Source organism: Oryctolagus cuniculus, chromosome 6, assembly GCF_964237555.1.
Source record: "Oryctolagus cuniculus chromosome 6, mOryCun1.1, whole genome shotgun sequence".
Taxonomy (NCBI): domain Eukaryota; kingdom Metazoa; phylum Chordata; class Mammalia; order Lagomorpha; family Leporidae; genus Oryctolagus; species Oryctolagus cuniculus.
Window position 1 is genome coordinate 21,729,469 of NC_091437.1, and position 19,666 is coordinate 21,749,134.

The 19,666-nt window shown below is 58.7% G+C and overlaps 1 protein-coding gene across 4 annotated transcripts in view; it reads right to left on the reverse strand.

Moving 5' to 3' along the window:
- The window catches only part of FSTL4 (follistatin like 4), a 385,653-nt gene that overhangs the window by 75,292 nt on the left and 290,695 nt on the right, over window positions 1-19,666 (reverse strand). For all 4 annotated transcript variants that reach the window (XM_051844202.2, XM_051844203.2, XM_051844201.2 and 1 more), the window contains one exon: window positions 17,201-17,324. In XM_051844202.2, the coding sequence (XP_051700162.2) occupies window positions 17,201-17,324 (124 nt within the window). The remainder of the gene's footprint in view (window positions 1-17,200; window positions 17,325-19,666) is intronic.

Below are 19,666 nucleotides of genomic sequence, written 5' to 3' on the forward strand. Positions count from 1 at the left end.
CCTCTGTGTGAGGTGTGCTCTCCACCTGCCTGTATCAATAAAGTTTTATTGGAACACAGCCACACTCCTTAGTTTACAAGCCATCTATGGCTGCTTTGTGGCACAAACTTAGAGTTCAGTAGCTGTGACAGAGACTGCGTAATTTCTGAAGCCAAAGACATTGGCTTCCTGGCCCTCTGCAGAAGAGGTGTAGGGGCTGGCAGAGGAAGAACTCACTTACAAAGATGAGGGAGAAGAGGTGGCCAAGGAGATGGAAGGTACAGGTGTGTTACAAGGAGACAGTCAGGATGGCCTGACCTGCAGAGAGGTCAAGGTAGGGACTGAGGCACCTGTGGGTCAGGTATGACCCCCTGCAGGGCTCGTGACCCTCATCTGGGCCGGTATGTGGTGGCAACAGTGAGACCAGAGAGAAGTGCCAGGAGTCAGGTAAAGGGCGTGGGGTCGATGAGAAGAGACAGACCTTTTAAGATGTCCACTATTCAGCGAGAGAGGGCCGCGGCAGCAGTGGACAGGGCTCCTCCGGCAAGCCCCCCGATTTCAGGCCTAAGCCTCACAAACTCTCTAGAGTGTCTGAGTCTGCACCTGCCTTGGTCACAGGTATCCAGTCAGGCCTTGGGTCTCTACCTGTGCCTGCAGAAATGGGCACTGGGGTAGGGAGGGGCATAGAAAGAGGAGAGATGCAGGCCCAGGGCAGAGCCTCGGGGTCTGCACTGCCGTGGAGTGGCCTTGGCCTGGGGCAGCTCACCAGTCCTTTGCCCCATCTCTTACCCTTTTTCCAGCCCAGAGTCTAGAAACCAAGTTGGCTGAGGCCTTCCCATGCAGGCTGCCCCGTCCCTTTCCCCGGGGGCTGCACCGGCTTCTGGGCTCCATGGGCCGAAGAGCTTAGCAGGTGGGCCTGGCTGGAGGCACGCCAGTGGGTGTGGACAGCGCCCGCAGCCCACTCTAGGCACAGCCTCTGGGGGCTGAGCGCCCCCGCACCATGGAGGCTCTGGGGTTGCTCCTTGTGCCTGACTCGCCCCCACCCTGAGAGTCAGCATGGAGTTCTTTTTTTTTTAAAGAGTGTGAAGTTAAGTAGCGAACTCATGGCTGGCAACTTGGAAATTCACATTTCCGAGATGAAATGATTCCCGTTAACAAAACACCTTCATTTTCAGAAAATCCATGCTCACAGCTTGCTCCGCACAGCCTGCCCCCACAAGTTACGATTTATATTTTATTACAAGGTGAAAAGAGACAAAAAAAATCCTCGCAGGGGAAAAACAAGCCAGTGACTCTGCACAGCAACTCCCTGGGCATTGATTTAAAGGGACATTGTCACCCTTAATGTTTTCATCCAGAGGAATTAGAGAGCGCCGCCAGGATAATTTAGAAGCCCCTGATTTAAGGGCAGCCTCCGTGGTCGGGCTGCACTGTATTTCCCTTTTTATGGTTCCAGAGAGCATTTTCTGAGAGATAATAATGTTGGGTGATATTTCTTCTGTGTCATGCGGAGGCCCAAGAAGAAAATTAAAATAGGTCCCTCCTAGCCCCTCGCTGAGGCCAGGCTGTACAGCAGCGAGGACTGTCCCCGGCCACCCCCAGCTACCCAACCTTCAGGGCTTCTGACCCGGCCTCTAGGTGCCCTGGCCGGCTTTCGCGGCTCAGCCCCTCAGCTCCCCACGCTGCTGCCTCAGTACCGAGCTTTCCGTGCCCTGTGTGCTGCCACCCCCACGCCCAGGTCCAGGCCCGCACTCCCTCGTCCACCTGCAGCCCCTCTCTTCCCGGCTCCCGGCTGTCGTCTCTAGACCAGCCCTTCTCCAGTTGACTCTGGTCCCACCTCTCCCTGTCTCCCCGATAGCCCTGAGGTCTGACAGACCCCTAAACCCACATCCTTTCCCCCTGCAGGCACAGTGGCCTCTGTGTCCCAGCCGCCCCTGCAGTCCAGCAGAGCTTGCTGGGATCTGAAACACCCCCTCTAAGATCCACCCTCTCTGTCTTGCTGGGATCTGAAACACCCCCTCTAAGATCCACCCTCTCTGTCTTGCTGGGATCTGAAACACCCCCTCTAAGATCCACCCTCTCTGTCTTGCTGGGATCTGAAACACCCCCTCTAAGATCCACCCTCTCTGTCTTGAGGCCACTGGCCAGACACAGGGGATCCGGTAAAGGAAGCCACGTCTATGGGAGGTGCTGGAGCCACACAACTCAGGACACCTGGACGCCCGTGTCAGTGTGGCAGCAAACTGGACAGCAGCACGGAGCTGTCGTGGGGACACAGAGTAAACCTGCCTTGTGAAGCCGCTGGGGCGTCAGAGGCGTCCAGCCTCCCGACGAGCACAAGTCCCGCTGCCCTGGTTCTCCTGCTGCCCCCAGCAGGGTCTGGTTTCCTTCTCCCTGTCCCTGACAAACTGGCTACACAAGATGGCCCAAGGCCTTCCCTTCTGTCCACCAGTGTGCTCTGGCTATTCCCTATGGCTGGCTTGCCTGCCTTCCCCATGCCCACTACGGCCTGTGTGATCCCAGCCGTCCCCTGTGGAGAGACCCCAGCACTGGGGCATGAACCGTGGCACCTGCTGCACTCGGCTCCACTGCATTCTTTGTTAATCAGCCCATTGTCTCTTTGCTTCGGCTTTGCAGTCTTCCTTCCCCATGGGAGAGCGAGTATCTCAGAACAGGGGCCAGACATCCCCACTGCCGCCCTTGGCACTGTGGGACAGCTTCCCACACGGCCAGCAGAGTGCCTGATGTGTCGGCTCCACCACTGTTTCCTGACTTCATGACGTCTTGGTTCCTCCTCTGTCAGATGGGAATAAAAGGCGGATGGCAGCCCAGAGAGCCTGCTTTTGCCGGGTGCTGGACCCACCCCTCCGGCTCCCGGCACCACTGATCACCCCTCTGTGCCCGTCCAGGATGACTGCAGCCTGCGGCTCGGCCCGTGTTGCACCTGGAGATCTGCGCTCCCAAGCTCCTTACGCTGCCAGTGCTTCATGGCTCATGCCCTCACTGCAGGGCCATGCTGGAGTCCCGACACTGTCACTACAGAGCGGCCTGGAAACCCCACCTCCAGGTCTCCTGCCCACCCCTGCTTGCCTCCCATCTCTTCTTGTAGCTCTGCCTTCAACCTCAGTGAGAGCTGTAACTGCTTGACCAAGCACCGAGCTGTCTGCTGCACCACTTCCTCCCACGTGGGACACCTCCTGTGGTCCAGGAGACATCTGTGTGGGTGCCCTGAGCTTACATCTGTGTAGTCAAACACGGCTGGAGGAACCGCGACTGGGTTCCCTTAGAATTCAGGACTAGGGGCTCCGCAGGGGCCTCAAATGCTGTCCAGGGACCCCTACGCCCTCTCCATCCTTTGCCCCTGACTCCTACATGGCTGCTCCCAGCCTCCTAACATCTCCACACACTCTTCACCTCCTCCTGCATGCTCACTCCCACGACCTTGCTTCCTCACTCACTGAGAATCAGTCTGCACCCCCACCCCCCATGTCCACCTGCTCCGGGCCAGGCGACATGGCCGTCCAGCCAGCAGCCATGGCAGCTCCAGGCCTGCCTCCTGGGCGCTGGTCCCACCTCCCCTCACCAACTCAAAGCAATCGCTCCAGCTGCGTCACCCCTGCTTTCCACAGCCTCAGTTTCCCCTTCCGACTTGACCACTCCCACACACACACCTGCGCACTGGGCCCCTGCAGCCCCTCTCCCCTGCTGCTGCCCCTCCCCTCTCCTCATCACAGCAAGCTCCTCAGGAGCCCTCGCCACCATCTCTCCTGCCCCTCCCTCCCACCCCGCTCAGACCCAAGCCACTGAGAGTCTCATGTCCCCCCACTGCCATCTGCTGTGGTTTGAGTGGGGCTTGTCCCCCAAGGGTGCACAGGTTGGAAGTGTGGTTCCCAGGGTGGGCCTAGTGGGAGGAGACTAGTGGGAGGTCACCGGGGAACACTGGGTCCGGAGGGGATCAAGCAATTCTCATGGACCCCAGTTGGTGCTCACAAGTGAAGAGGTGTCATCAAATGAGACCCGGCCCTCCCCTCTGCTCCTCCCTCTCTCTCGTGCTCCTGCAGCCAAGCCATCTGCCACGATGTGACACAGCGGGGGCGGGGCCCTTGCCAGCACTGTGGCTGTGCTGCGTGGACTTTCGACTTCCAAAACTGTGAGCAAAACACAGCTCTTTTCTTCATAAAGGCCCCAGCCTCAGGTCTTTCATTACAGCAATGGAAATGGACTAATAGATTGTTCCTTAAACCACTCTTTGAGGTTGCCAAGCCCCCAACCACAAACACAGGCTCGCCTCTCCCCACCTTCCGGCTGGCCGCTTCCTCGCTCATCCTGCTGGCTCCCAGGACATCGCACTCGCAGGCTGTCCTGCCGCCACTCTGACACCTCCCTCCCCTGTGCTGGCTCCCTCTCCTCTTCCCAAGCTCTTCCCATTGGAGACTCCAGGGCTCAATCTTGGATGCTCTTCCACCATCACCCACGCAGGGGTGTCTCGAACCTCATGGCGGGAAGCGGCCAGCATGTTGAGGGCTTCCAGATCCCGCCTCCAGCTCAGCCCTGTCTGCTGACCTCAGCTCTGCACTCCCAACTGCCCGTTCCCCACTGCCCCTGGTGTGCTGCACAGCGTCTCCAACTCAGTGCACCCTGAGTTAACTCCTTGGTGCCCTCCTCAGCCTCCTCCGTCTCCCCAGGCCTCGGGCCCCACACCTTCAAATGATTCTACCATCCCACGTCTCTCACGCATCAGGCCCAGCACTGGTCTTACCCACCACTGTGCCTCACCAGGATGACTGCAACACCCCTGGCTCATCTGTCTGCTCCTACTCCTGCCCCGTGACAGCAGCCGCAATGATTCCTCAGGCACACACCAGACCATGCCACGACTCGAAGCCCTCACCTGGCTCTTTGGTGTGACAACGGGAGTCCTCACGCTGGCTTCCAGCATCCTCCAGGACGAATAATTGTGCTCTCTCCTTCCGACCCCACTCCAGCCACCAGCCTGATTCAGACCTAGGGCCTGGGCTGTGGCTGCCCTGGTGACTGGGTGCCACATGCCCTTCCTGCCTGACCCAAGGCCTGTCAGCCCTTGCTGCATGAGGCCTTCTCCTCCCTGAACCACACTAGTGAGGTCTTGCTGCCCCCACTGCCTCTGCCCGCCCCCACGTTGTTGTTCTCAAAAGCATTCCCTGGTTCTAGTCTACGTCCCTGTTGATCCGGGTCCCCTCACTGTGACACCAGTTCCCCAGCACAAGGGTTTCCATTGGCTCAACCGCTGTGGCCCGGGCAGTGCTAGCCAGAAGTACTTGAGAGGACTATGAGCACCTGCCTGGGGCTGACCGACCCGGGGGCACCAGCAGGCTCAGGTGTAGGCTCTGCAAGGACACCTCAGAGGCCACCCTGGGGGAGGTGCCTGCCCATCCGCACCATCACTGGGCTGCCCCCCCAGAGTCCACGCTGGAACCCTGGGGTGGGAAATAGGCTTTCGACCAAGGCCAAGAGGACAGCTTTTCATGCCCAACAGAATTGCATCAGAAAGGGTTTTGCCCTAATGTGCTGTGTCCCACGGGCAGGATCTCACAGCATCTTGTGAACACATACTGATTGATGTCCATGACTTCTCTGATAGATGGAGGAAGAACTGGTTCCCCAATTAAGGAAGAAAAAGCTACTTCTGTCTCCAGCCACGGCTTCCCTACCTTTGAACTTGCGCCAGCAGCAGCCCATTTCTAAGTCCTCCTCACAGCAGTGGACAACTGAAGACTGTGGCCCATGCTGGGGCCAGGCCTGGGCACAAAGAGGCATCTGGGGAAGCTCACCTACCTGTGGGAGCCAAGAAGGGCTTGATAATGGGTGGACTTGGGTTTCAGAAAGAAGCTGCCCTCTGTGGGGGTCCTGGCAACTCAGGGAGGATGGGGACCCCTGTTCTGAATGACAGGTATGCTCCTTGGGCCCACTGTCCCCACAGAACTGGAAGCCCTGAGCTCTGGGCATCACTTGGCCTTCTACAGGGCAGTGCTACGTCTCCTTAAAGGGACCAGGGTAATAAGAGCAGCGGTGACACACACATGGCAGCCTCTGCACAGTGCCTGGTGAGCGGTGCCCGGGCTCCACCCCCAGGGCTGCACACCATGGGGAAGACCTGGCTGGAGCAGGGTGCAGCCAGCACCGCGACTGAGCGCTCACGTGCACAACGGGGACCTGGCTTTGAGCTGGGCTCCCTGAGCCTCAGGTTTCCTCATCTTCAGAACTCGTGGGTCGGGAGAGGTGCCAGGCACTGGCTGCTGGGCAGCGGGCTCAGGCGAGCTGTTAGCAACTGGCAGGGGAGACTCTGTGTGAGGGCCCAGAGCGTAAGGGAGACGTACGAGCCCGGGGGGGGGGGGCTCTGTTGAGAACGGGAGTGGGGGGGGTGCTCAGCCAGCGTGCTGCCCTCCTGCCTGCCCCGCTGCCTGTGAACAGGGGAGAGAGTCCTCTGAGCGTCATTTCTATCCCCTACTGGGTGCGCTTTGCTTTCCTGAGAAGGGTACAATCTGCCTGTAACACCTGTCTGACCACGGCAGGCCCAGGCCATCTGGAGGAGGCACCCTGAGGCCCAGCTTGCAGGCTGCCTGGGGCAGCTCACCCCGTCCTGGGGCTCACCCTCATGGGGAGAAGGGAAGCACAACGAGCCCGTTGCCAGGGGTGAGAATCCTGGCCACAGCCCAGAGTGGAAAGCCACTGCCAAGTACCCTGTGCCAAAGAGGGATACTGGGTCACCCGACGGTGGCAGCCAAACTGGCCAGGGGCCCTCATGCCACCACTCCCTGCAGCCCACAGCTGGCAGAGGCTGGGGCTCACTGGCAATCTGTGCAGGAACCAGGCTGTTTTCCTGCTGTGTCTGCTGAGCCCACGTGTGGCTCAAGTCAGTTTCTTTTTTTTTTATTTATTTATTTTATTTTTATTTTTATTTTTTGACAGGCAGAGTGGACAGTGAGAGAGAGAGACAGAGAGAAAGGTCTTCCTTTGCCGTTGGTTCACCCTCCAATGGCCGCCGCGGCCGGCGCGCTGCGGCCGGCGCACCGCGCTGATCCGATGGCAGGAGCCAGGAGCCAGGTGCTTTTCCTGGTCTCCCATGGGGTGCAGGGCCCAAGCACTTGGGCCATCCTCCACTGCACTCCCTGGCCACAGCAGAGAGCTGGCCTGGAAGAGGGGCAACCGGGACAGAATCCGGCGCCCCAACCGGGACTAGAACCTGGTGTGCCGGCGCCGCTAGGCGGAAGATTAGCCTAGTGAGCCGCGGCGCCGGCCTTCAAGTCAGTTTCAAGTGAACACTTGTCCCAGCTGCAACCAGGTTTCCAGGGGCCAAGCACAATGCCAGCCTATGTACATAAAGAAAAAGCCTGGGGCCTCCAGAACCCCACTGCACATCCCGAAGGTGCTGAACAGGGAACCCTGGGCAAGAGCATTCCTAGGACTGTGTCGTGTGCAGAACACGTGCTCCTCCCTCGATAGGGACCACCTCCCACTGGCCGAGTCTCACCCTGCACTGGCTGGAGACCCCCCTGCTGCTCATCAAGAATACAAATAGCTTCTGCAGCTATGATGATCCGCTGATCTCCCAGGCCCCCAGAGAGGCCTGGGCCCAGGCACACCACTGCCCAATGCACAGCGTGTGCTGATCCTGGCCTGTCTCTTGGCCTTGGGCCTCCTTACAGCATCCGGTATTTGGGAAGACCTGTCAGGTGCCCTCGTATAAAGGGAGCTGTGACTAGCTTGCCACTGTTCAGTGCAAGGCCGGCTTCTGAGGAAAGAGGAGCCCAGTGAGGACAGCAGGGGGTGGACAGGAGTGTGGTGGAAAGCTGACTCAGCTGAGGGGTGGCTGCAGGTGACACGGAACCTTGCCACCCCCCCCCCCCCCTCCCAGCCATCTGTGCAACCAGGGTGGGCCACCAACCTGGCTAGTGCCACACAGGGGGAACAGGAATCGCCACAGACACTGGGAGCCTTTCTTTTTACTGAAATCTTTTTAAAAAGTTCATCATGGTCTTCGATGTTTTCAAGATATGTTTGCAAGCACCTACTGTGTGCAGCCTGATTACCCACCATGTGGAAAGCTCTGGGCTCCACAGCCCTGCTCTGCTGTGCTTTGCTTGGTCTTGATGTAGGCAGGGAGGCAGCCAGCAATGAGGAGCCGAGATCACCACGCCCTCTCTGCAGCCCCTCCGACCCCATCCAACTCCACCCCTTGCAGTGGAAACCTGCAGGTTCCGTGGTTTTGCAGCTCAGAACTTCTGCCGGCTGAAAACAACCAGTATGGGGACCTGCATTATTGCACAGCAGCTTAAACCTCTGCGTGCCACGCCAGCATTCCATATGGTCACCGGTTCAAGTACTGGCCAGAGTGCTTCCGTCTGTCACCCATATGAAACACCAGGATGGATTCCAGGCTCCTGGCTTTGGCTTGGCCCAGTCCTGGCCATTGCAGCCATTTAGGGAGTGAGCCAAGGGATGGAAGAATTTCTGTCCCTCTGCTTCCCTCCGCCCCACTCCCTGTAACTCTGCCTTTCAAATAAATTCACTAAACACACATACACACGCCCAACATGGCTGCTTCTGCACCACACAGCACTAGGGCAGGCCGTACGCTCCCTTTGTCTTTCCAGCCTCCTGGGTGAGCCACTGCCGTGGCCCCTCTGCTCCCTTCTCGCTTACCATCTGGACCATCATGGTTTCTGCCTGTATCCCAGAAACCTATCATCTTTATGCCTCTGCCCTTGGCCCCGAGAAAGCTTTCGGTGAGTGTCAGGACAAGGTAAGGACCAGTGAGCTGCAGATATTGGTTTCCAGGAAAGCTAAGCTGAGTCACCACCCGTGGTCTGAGGTTTCCAACTCTGCCTCCTTGGGGGCCTGCATACTTGCTGTCCACAGTCTCTGCAGGCTTATCCAGAGCTTGTCTGTCCCCAGGGTCCTGCTCTCCAGCCAGCTCCCAACAAGAGCCACCCTCATGTTGGGGCCTCTGCATGCCCTCCAGCCCTGCGTGTGGTACACAAGTGGTTCACCCACTTGCTATGTCCCATGTGAGCAGAGTTCCTGCTCCATCCGAGTGCTCCTAACCTTGGGGCACCACTAGTTCTGTGTGCAGCCCACAAGTGGGGTCCTGGTAGTGGTAGAGGTGGAGGGTCTGTAGACACAGCCATGGAGCCTGAGAAAAGGAGGCTGGGGAGGAAGGAAAAGACGCACCCCGCAGAGGACAAGGGATTTGTGCTCCAAGCGCCCTCCGTGGGCTGACACAGCCTCAGGAGGGTTTGCCCTCCAGAAATGCACCAAGGAGTCCTCCCTCCTCACCTCTGAGCCCACAAAGGCAGGGGGATGCTGCTGGAGGCCCAGGAGGCAGCCGGGCTAGGGGAGACCCTGGGTTGCTTCTTGGTCTCTTGCCTGGCAGGGGGCAGCTTTGCACATATAAGGATCCTCTTCCTGGGCAGCTGTGCCAATCCTCAGACCTGCGCGCCCCAGGGTCAGGGAGCCTGCTTGGAGAGCAGGATGTGACCTTCAGTGCTTAAGTGCCTGCCGTCTGCACAAGAACCTTGCAAAACTCCTGAGCTGCACAAGTGTAACGCGACCCTGTTCTGCTGAAAAGCCGACATCTAAATAATTGCATTTGATTTCTTTGTAATGGAATTCTTTGCTTGCTCTGCAGCTGTTTTTGAGTGTTTACTAACATTCAGGGAGCTCTCAGTTGGTGAAAAATCTTGCATTTCTCCATGGTGTGTGACACAGGGCTGGGCGGTGTGACATGGGGCCAGGGGACGGCTCTGCAGCCTTGCAGGTGGTCCTGGTCCCAGGGACAGTGATGGACTGGATGTGCATCCTCCCACCCTGTCTCTCTCTCTAAGAAGAGGGTGTTTTTTTTTTTTTTTTTTTTTTTTTATCACAAAGCATCATGTTTTAATAAGTTTTCTTTGCAATTTGTACATAATAGATTTTCAATAACAACCTGTAATTAGCTCATTTTCTGCTATTCAGTTGCTCTGCACCAAGGCCACTGACAGCCTCCAGCTGGGATCTTTAAAAACAGAGCTTGAAGACTCCTAGAAAGTGCCGGGCCCCACCATGCAGCTGCTCAGGGTTTGTAATTTCCAAGTGTGGGCAGAAGTAGAAGCTGGCGCAGGGAGACGGGGCTGGCACGCATGGGTTCTGGCTCAAAATCGACCCCTCCATGGTGCGATGGCGGCAGAAACAGGCCTGCTCCAGAGCCCTGTTTGCAGGGGCCGGCCCCATCCCCGCCAGCCTGTTCCTCACGGGGCGAGGCAGCTGCTGGACATCTGCTGAGGGGCTCAGCACAGGGGGCGGCTCAGACACTGCAGCCCTGTCACTCTTCCGCCTCGCTGTGCAGCATGGAAGACCTCCAGGGCCAACCCCAGCTGATACTCAGGCCCCTCCCCTCGACCTGCCTGGGCCAGGGCCCCGCCGTGACAGAGCCTCAGTCCTTCAGGATGGCTTCTGCCCGGCCCAGGCTCTCGTCTGACTTCTGCTCTGCCACGGTGCGGCCCCTCGCACACCCCAGCTCCTCGGCCCTCAGCACCACACACTGGCCTCATGATCTCCAATCAGGTGCTGGGGGCTCACCCAAATGTCCCTTCCTGCCCTGCCCTGTCTGTGGACAGCAGGTAGCCCTGGCCCCGGGGCTCTGTCTCAGCTCCCACTTTGTTCTCTGCTGTCTTCTTCTTTCCCAGCTGTCTCTGTGCCTGGTGGGCAGGGCCTGTGCGGTCTTGCCCATAGCTGTGTCCCCATCTGGGAGCTTCTCTGAGAGTGGGCTCTGTGAGCGCTTCCTTGTTTACCCACTAGGCTTCCCGATCTCAACGCTGCCTTCCAGGCACCCGCTCGCCCTGCCCCGCCCTGCCTGGCCACCCCAGGCCGGCTGGCCCTGCCCAGACGCTCTCTTCCTTCAGAGAGCTTCAGCTCAACCCCACTCCAGATCCCCCAGTACTCCTCTTTTTCTTTTTTAAGATTTATTTATTTGAAAGTCAAAATTACAGGGGAACACACACACACACACACAGAGGGAGAGAGAGAGAGGGAGAGATCTTCCACCTGCTGGTTCACTCCCTAAATGGCCACAAATGGTGGGGCTGGGCCAGGCCAAAGCCAGGTGTCAGGAGTTTCCTCCTGGTCTCCTATGTCTTTGGGCCATCCTCCGCTGCTTTCCCAGGCACATTAGCAGGGAGCTGGATTGGAAGCGGAGCAGCTGGGTCTCGAACAGGCACCCATGTGAGATGCTGGTCCTGCAGGCAGAGGCTTACCCCGATACACCGCAGCGCTGCCCTCCCCTCCCCCACCCCCACCATCCCAGCACCCTTCCCTTCACAGCTCCGCACACCTGAATCGGGGAAGGTGGGTCTCTGGGCTGTAGGCTTTAGCTGGAGAAGCCTGCTCTGCCACCCTGAGCTTCTGCAGCCGCCACAGTCTCCACTCTTCAGCTGGGCAGTGGCAGAGGGCCCAGACCACATGCTGTGTCCTCCTCCAGGTGGGGGATGTGGCTGTGGGCTCTAGGGGTGACGGGGAGGCTGTGCTGCTGTGTTTTAGATTCCCGGGAGCTGAGCTCAGAGGACAACACAGCTGTGTCCTGTGCCTGTAAATTATTTCCCCAAGTGCAGATCTGCACAGATGCCAACCTCCTGGTGGGACGGCAGGAGTGGGCGAGGAGTGGGAAGGCTGTGCAGGATCCCCTGGCCAGCGTGTGCTGCCTCTACCAGCGGCGTGGCCATGCTCAGCAGGGCCCGTGGGGCTGTGCGGCAGCCCTGTGTCCCGGTATAGCTCTCAGGCGGTAGGCGATTAAGCACTGGGCGGCGGCCGCCCAGCCCACCGTCACCTCACCCCGAGGAGAGCTGAATGGGAGCTCTCCAGGTTGAGCAGCTTGGATCTTCATGAAGGCATCATTAGCTCACGTGGCAGCAGGGGTCACCTCACAGCCAGTCACCCATCGGGCGGATGAGGGACGTTTGAGCTGCTAGGGCGGCCACACGGGTGCCCTGGCTGCCCTGGTCCAGCCTGGCTGATGCTGCCCTCCACGGGTCCAGCTGTGAGGTCCTAACCTGGCTTTTCCTCTGCTCCCTCTTCCCAGGGTCCCTCAGGAGGTGTCTAAGGCCCACTGGGGTCCTGGGTCATGGTCACATCATGTCCGGATGCCTCTGCTCCAAAGTGCATTTCTCCACATCTCTGAAGCCCTCACCAAGCAACACTTAGCTTGGGCCTCCGGGGCCAGGCCCCATGTCAGGCAGGAGGCGAGGCGAACAGAACAGCCTTGGGCCTCGGGTACCTGGAGTCAACAGTGGGCAGGACAGCAGTGGCCCCACACAGGTGGGGGTTGTGGGACACACCCAGGCGTCTCCACCTCCATCTCTGACCATGTCTGCGTCCACTGGACACCTACCACGTGCCAAGTGCCATGCTAATCACTGCATAAATTATCCCAGCCAGTCCTGAATGGCCCTAATGGTGGTTATGTCTATCCACAGATAGGGACCTTGAAGCTAGCCTAAGCTGTTCAGTCACACAGCCAGTGAGAGGCAGAACAAGGATTCAAACCTCAGTCAGACTTGGACTTTGCAGTCCCCACTCTTGGCCATCAGGCTGCAGCCTTGTTTCCATAGGGAGAGAAACCCAAGGCTGTGGGCACACAGAAGACGCTGTGTGGGCTTGACAGAGGGGTAGAAATCAACAAAGACTTCCTGGAGGAGGCCTCCATGGAGCTGGAGCTTGGGGTTTAGGGAAATCACCCTGGGGACAGTGAGATTCTTCTCACTGGAGAATGCAGGAGAATTGCAAAGTATGCTAGACGAATGCTAGAACCCGAGGAAGTTCTGGACTCAGAAGTGAGTTCAGTCCTGATTTTGCTTCCTGCTGGCTGTGTGACCTTGTATCAGCTACTTAACTTCTCTGCATTTCAATCGCCTCATCTGTCCCTGGGGACCTGACATGCTGTGGTGAGCCAGGCGCCCGTCAGGTCTCATTCCACGTGGCTCAAGTGTGAGGAGCCCACAGTGACATGGACGGCACGGTCACTCAGCCCTGGAGCTCTGCCCAGTCTCCATGAAGCCCGCCCCTCTCCACTTGGAGTCAAGATGGCACTCTACCCATCCCCAGGAAGGGAGTGAGACTCCCACATGCCAGCTTCCAATTTTCAATTCTGATTCAGCCAGTGAGGGGCCAAAGGCAGCGAGTTGAGTCTGATGCTGGCCACTTCATTTGCAAACCCTGCATGAGGTGGCTGTCCTCCTCCTCTGGGGTGAGGGCAGCCACTGACGTTGGTGGTCTTGGCCTCAGCCAACACAGAGAGCAGTGCCCAGGTGGGCCTTGCTCTCCAAATTGCACAGTCCAATCGATCCAGCAAGGATTTTTGCCATCCTGCTCCCCACGAGCTGAAACCTACAGCGGCAGCAAACAGCAGTGTCCTTCCCAGGTCAGCTCCCCATCTGCGCACACCCTCCAGATGCCAAGGGCCAGTGCACGGGGTAGCGAGGAGACCGCCCTTGGCTCAGGTTACCACGCTGCTCCTCGTGTGTGCAGCTCTGGGTAGGATGGGCGCAGGGCACAACCCACGCTGGCAGAGGAACCGGACATGAGAAGTGAACCACTCACGTTTTCAGGCCTGGCAATGACAGCACAGGGCCACAACCCAGTTCCCAGGGACTGTTCCCTGCCACACAGGGGCGCTCTGGCCGCAGAAGCAGTACAGTAAGCAGATTACGGCGCCGCCTTCCTGTCTGCATGGAGTTGACGAATGCTAGAGGCCAGGGAGGGCCGTTGGCATCCCACTCGGTCAGCGCTCTGGGGCACTGGGGCGCAGGGCTCCCGACCCCAGAATGTTAATGCAGGGAGCCCCTCCCCCCACGCAGCCGGCTGCCCAAACCCTTCCCTCGCATCCAACACAGAGCTGGGGCTGCCCTTGTAGGATTAATTAAGAGGACAAGTATCTTTCTAACATGCAGAAGACACTTGTACTGAATTTAAAGTGTGAAAAAAAAAAAAAAAAACCCTCATTTAAGCAACATGTTTTTCCCACCATCCCAAGCTGAGCACTGGGAAAAGGGTAAAAACATGCCTAATGGAGAAGTCTTTTAGACGAGCGGCCGAGAGAGGAACTGGCTGGGATGCACACACAGGGCTCTGTGCTCCTTGTCACCGGGGACCTCAGGGATGGGGTCTCTGCTCCTTGTTGGCAAGCAGAGCGGGGTGGGCGGCGGAGGCTGGGCGCTGCGAAGACCCTGGGCCTTTAGTTCCTAGATGAGCCTTTGCTTTGGGAAGCAGCAGAAACTGTACAGAGGTGCACACTGGTGAGCCTCAGCTCCATTTGACAGCTAGAGAGACCCCACATGGACCACCGAGCGCCGTGCCGTGCCTGGGGCACCTGCCCTCGCCCGGCTCCTCGGAGATGCAACCCCAGCAGACAGCTCCAGGGCCGGCACCGCCCTCAGCCACCGGCACACTGCAGGGAACACCGGCCCAGCGAGGGCCAGCTGCATGGCAAGATACGATTTAAGAGACTGCCCTCCCCCAGGCTCAGAACTGCGTCAACGCAACACACTTCTTGAGGGCAAACATACCCAGGCCCAACCTGCTTTGGCAGGCACCCAGCTGGAGTCGCCTGCAGACCCCAAGCTGCTTTGCACCCAAGGACGCTGCCGAAAAAGGGATTAGGAAACACAACTTCAAAGTTGCAACCCCTGCTGGCCCGTCAGCTCCGCTCTTGAAAATTAAATCCAAAATGTTGTTGCTGGAATGCACGAGGCACTACTTTGTGGGTTTTAGTGGGATTTTGTTAATGCCCATTGACTGCCGGGTAGTAAGTTACCTGTATGTCTCACTTCAGTGATCTGCTTAAAATGCACTGAACCAAAAATCTATTCCCAGAGCGACAGGAATCTCGAGGTCCCGTGACCGTGAACGCCACTGGTCCGCCTGCGCTCCGAGGGCCCGCGGGTCAAGCCTTTACGGCTGGGTCACCTCGCTTGTGGCTGCGTTACTGGCTGCATGTTTGCCTTCTATTGCAGATCTACTATTTGGGTTGGGCTGTGATGAATGGTTTGGCTCCCTGGTTCAAAACCAGTCCAAGGCGACGGCAGAATCTGATTTGCTTCAGGAATGATGAGTGTAAGGCTTTTCAAGTAATAATCCAGGAAGGAAGGGAGCCGACACCACACTGCTCAGCCTGAGACAAACGGCTGGAGGGGAGGGGCTTGTGCCCCTCCTCCAGAGCTGCGTAGGCTGATCCTGACCTTGATCGGGGCAGCAGGCAGGCCTCCTCCTGCACCGCAGCCTCCCCCGCCCCCAGGAATGCAGCTCATGCAGCAGAGGCAGCCGCAGGGCCAGGCACCAGGCTGGGGCCCAGCGGTGCTGCTCTCAGCTGAAGGAAGCCGCCACCGTGGGGCTAAGAGGAGCGGTGCCTGGAGATGCCCCCACCCCCAGGTCCAGCCATGGCCTCGGACTCTTCAGAAGGCTCCAGATTTTCCCTCCACAGCCTCTTTCGCACGGGGGTCTGAGCTCAGACAGTAATTGTGGGATGGATGGCCTAGAGCTGTCCCCAGCAAACTCGCCCTTCTCTCCTGACCCGGGGCGCTGCTGTCCCTGTAAAGGACCTGGCTGGTCTCTGGGACTGGAATCATCGGGGATCTCAGTCTGGGACAGCGGATGCAGGAGAGATGACGGGAAGTGGACATGGAAGACAGGTGTGAGGCTCTTGTCCAGCCACAGACAGGTCAACGCTTAACCACGGCCTCTCCGGAGAATGAAAGCAGGTGGCACGTGTGTGGTGTAGATGCCTATGAGTTCCCCCAAGGCCCACGTAGAGCCACCAACCATTCAGCTGCTGGCAACATTCCCGATGGTTTAACAGCCGGCGGTCCTGAGCCAGGGCTGGGGAGCTACCGCTACTCCCACACATGCCAACATGTTTAGAGACGTATTTCTGGGAATAAAACCCATGGCCCACAGAGCGAACACCTCCTGTCGCAGAAGTGCACAGTCACAAAGACAGATGGGAGGAGGAAGACGGGGGCCCTACAGGGTCAGAGCACATCAAGCCCAGGGCTGGGCTGCGGTCCCCGGTAGGAAGGCGGCTCCAGAGTGGGGAGGTCCCGGCCACGTCGCACTCAGGGACACTTCCCACGGGGAGGACCCACACTCATTTCTCTCTCCTGGGAACCCATGTCCCTCTTCTCCCTGCCTCCAGAGCCCTTCTGACCAGTGGATCCCGAGGCCTCCTTCTCAGGCCTGTGGGTACCGGGAGCAACAACAGCTCACAGACACAGACACGGAGCAGGCCCGCCTCGCTGGGCACTGAACACCAGGGGAAGGTGGGACCGAGGCAGGGGCTCACGCCCAGCTCCCCAGCGCCAGGGCCTGTGGCTGGGCATCCTGAGCCTGTGGGTCACATCCCGGCACAGACACAGGACATACCCATGACTGGCCCAGAGCGGTCTTAATGCCCTTGGAGGTAAAGGGGCTTCCTGGTTTTGGGGTCAAGGACGTCCCCTGCAGTGTCCAGGCAGGGTCTAGCCCCGCCCTTCCCTCTCATCACTGCAGGTCTGACTGGGCCGAGGGGGGAGGGGGCATGGCAGCACCTGCACATCTCCTTCAGGCCCTGCCCGAGCTCCACCCACGGTCAACGTAAGGTCACCACAGGGCAAGACACAGGTGCTCAGACACCCCATCCACACATGGCGCGCCAGGGGCTCCACACAGGGCCACTCGCGTGCTCACTCTGTTGGCACGAGAGTACCGACTTCCTGTGTCTCTCCAGGGCCCCCACCTCTTTTCATCTTGGACCCTCATTCCCTACTGTCCCTGGGAGGCTGCAGCTCCCTGCCCCAGCCTGGGCAAGTCTCCAGGCCCTAGGGCTCCCTGCTGGGGTCAGGCCACACACTGAGGACAGCCCCAAAGTCTGTTCCCTCCATGTGCAGATGCAGAACCCCCAAGGAGTCTGGCTGTGTCCCCAGCTCTGCTCCAGTCCCAGTCCTGGGTCCCTGAGTGAGAGAAACGTCCTCTCCAAGGAACAGGGCGAGTTCTGCTGGAGCCACCCCTTCTCCTTTCCTCTTTGTCTTACAGCTCGGCGCCTATGGCAAAAGAAACTCAACCGCCATCGCTCCCCAAAGAATCCAACCTGCGCAACACCCGAGGAGAGGACCCAGGCCCTGACACAACAGGTGCAGGAGCAGCCGTGTGGACAAGCCTCTCCCATGTGGGCTGAACTTACGGAAGGCCGTGAGGAACTCCCGCAGGGTCAGTGAGCCGTCGCCGTCGTAATCGTCAAATCGGAGGAGGTCACCAGGTGAGCAGCCCAGCAGGTCCCCATCTAGGTCCTGGTCCTTTGGCACATGCTGTGGGGTGAGGAGGGGCACGAGGCCAGAGCACAGAGTGAGTCCAGAGTTGAGGGCTTTGCTGGGAGATGACCCAGGCCCAGTGGCGACTCCTGGGATGCCCGGAGGGTCTCAGGTAGCATGCACAGCTCTCGGTTTGTCTTTTACAACCCCTTGTCTTTTAGATGAGAAAACTGAGGCTCAGAGAGGGAAAGTGATTGCCTCAAGGTCACACAGCAGTTAGAGTCTAGGCCAGAGCTCAGTGCCTTAGTAGGGGGCAGAAAGACCCAGATGGTCTGACATGGGAAGGGCCCTTGAAACCACCTGGTCTGTCCCTCTGCGCTGTAGCTGGGGCAACCAAGGACAGAAGGGACCCGGGGAAATGGTGGCTGAGCTCACTGTGGCCACTCTGTTTTGTCAATGCTCCATCCAGAACCTGCCGGCCAGGCGACAGCACACCCTCAGGAGGCGCAGGTGCCATTCTGCTGACTGAGGCCCGAGCCCCAGCCCTGCCTGCCTGCCTGCCCTGTCCTGCCAGCAACGCACACGGCTGCCCTACGGATTCTGGCACAGGGGCTGCAGGGGGGCCCTCATGAGCTTCTCTGGTCACAGACTGGGCCACAGGGCGCTGGGCTTCCCCAGTGTGACCATCCAGAGGCCAGTGGGAACTTGGCACTGAAATTCCAGGCTCCTGCACTGAGCTGGCGCTGGCGGCCGGAGGGCCTGGAACAGGTGCCGCAAGCAGCACGCTAAGGACAACTCAGGAGGAAGGGACGATTTAGTTTTATTTTGCGGGGTGGGGCGGAAGGGGAGAGGGGCAGAGGCATCTTCTCTTTGTTTAACGTTCTCAGTTTGCCTGCTGTATTAAAGGCAATTTAATGTGATAATGTTAAAAAAATGACCCTTCACCCGGCCAGGAAGGGTGCTCGATAAAAGGGAGATCAGCCGTAACGCTGAGATCAATCTTCCCCAGATGGAAATTCCCCTTTGCCTATTTCTGCATTGGAAATTGATGAACTTTGCGTGGGGCTCAGAGCTCTCCCCGCCTCTGCGTCAGTGTCAGGGAAAGGCCCATTCTCGCTGGGCTCTGCCTGGCAGATTTATGAAATGGACTTTAAGTGTATTAAATTTTAAAGAGGAAATCAGAGTCCAATTACCACGCCAGTTAATGGCTTTGGCTGCCTCGAGCCACGTCTCTGCCCCAGGGGAGCAACACGCCCAGGATGGCTCTGTCTACCTGCGCCTACCTGGGAGCCACGTGGGCCTGGTGCCGAGAGCTCACACCTCTGCCCGTGTTTCTCCCTGACCAGCCTGCAGCAGGGGAACTGTCAGGAGTCTCTTTCAACAGGCAGCCGTGACTAACAGAACCAGGGCTGCTCCGGTCGCCTGGGGATGCCTGGCCCTGCCCCTTGCTGGGGTCTCCGTCAGAGCTGTGGGCTGTGCTGATGGAGCTGGTGACATGCTGGCAGGGCCGGGCAGCAGGCCTCCTTTGCTGCACTATCTGCACATGCAGCCCAAGTCTGGGGGAGCAGAGTGAGCTCCCTGGAATCAGGCTTGGGACAGGCTGGTGTGGAGGTCCCTGAGCCTGGGAGCCTGTGCTTCCGACCTTGGGCTGGCTGCTCCTTTCTTGGGTTTTGTGAGTACCTGCTGTCTCCACAGACCTCAAGAGACTATGTGGAACCTTCTGGTGGGAGCCATTCACCCCAAGGGAGCCCCTGGGGCCAGGAGGAGAGCAGGTGTGTGCCCGGCAGCTCTCTGGGGCTGCATCTCAGTTTACTGTGGCTGGGTAGTGAACACAGCTCAGGCCAGTGGCTTGATTCCTTCGAGCCTCAGTTTCCTCGATTGCATAGGTCTGTGACGTGAGATGACAAAGTCTCTCCCTGACAGCAGAGGGTGGCTGAGATGTTTTAGAAGGAAATAATGGCAAAGATGATAATGATGACAACAGTGGCCACTGCCATTGCTGAGGACAGAGCCCGCGCCAGGCACCTGGCCTGAGCTCGCTGAGCCCTCCTGTGGACACTGCGAGGCTCATAGATGAGAAATGGAGGTGCAGGGAAGGGAGGGCATCCCCCAGAGTTCACTGGCGGGGCCCAGCCACTGGGCCATAAGGACCCCGCAGGCGCCCCCGCAGGTGGCAGAGGCTGTGGCCCCAGGGAAGGAAGCTCAGCTCTCCCTGCCTTTGACACCACAGACACTAACTACCCTTGCACCACCGTGTGGACCAAGGGTGTGCATGGGATGGGGAGGCAGGCCAACCACAGGGCCCAAGGCCAAGGTTTTCCCAAACAGGAGGTGGGCGTGGGAGTGCACACAGAACTTCCTACAAGAAACAGGCTGGGTTTGGGCTGCTGGCATTTGGA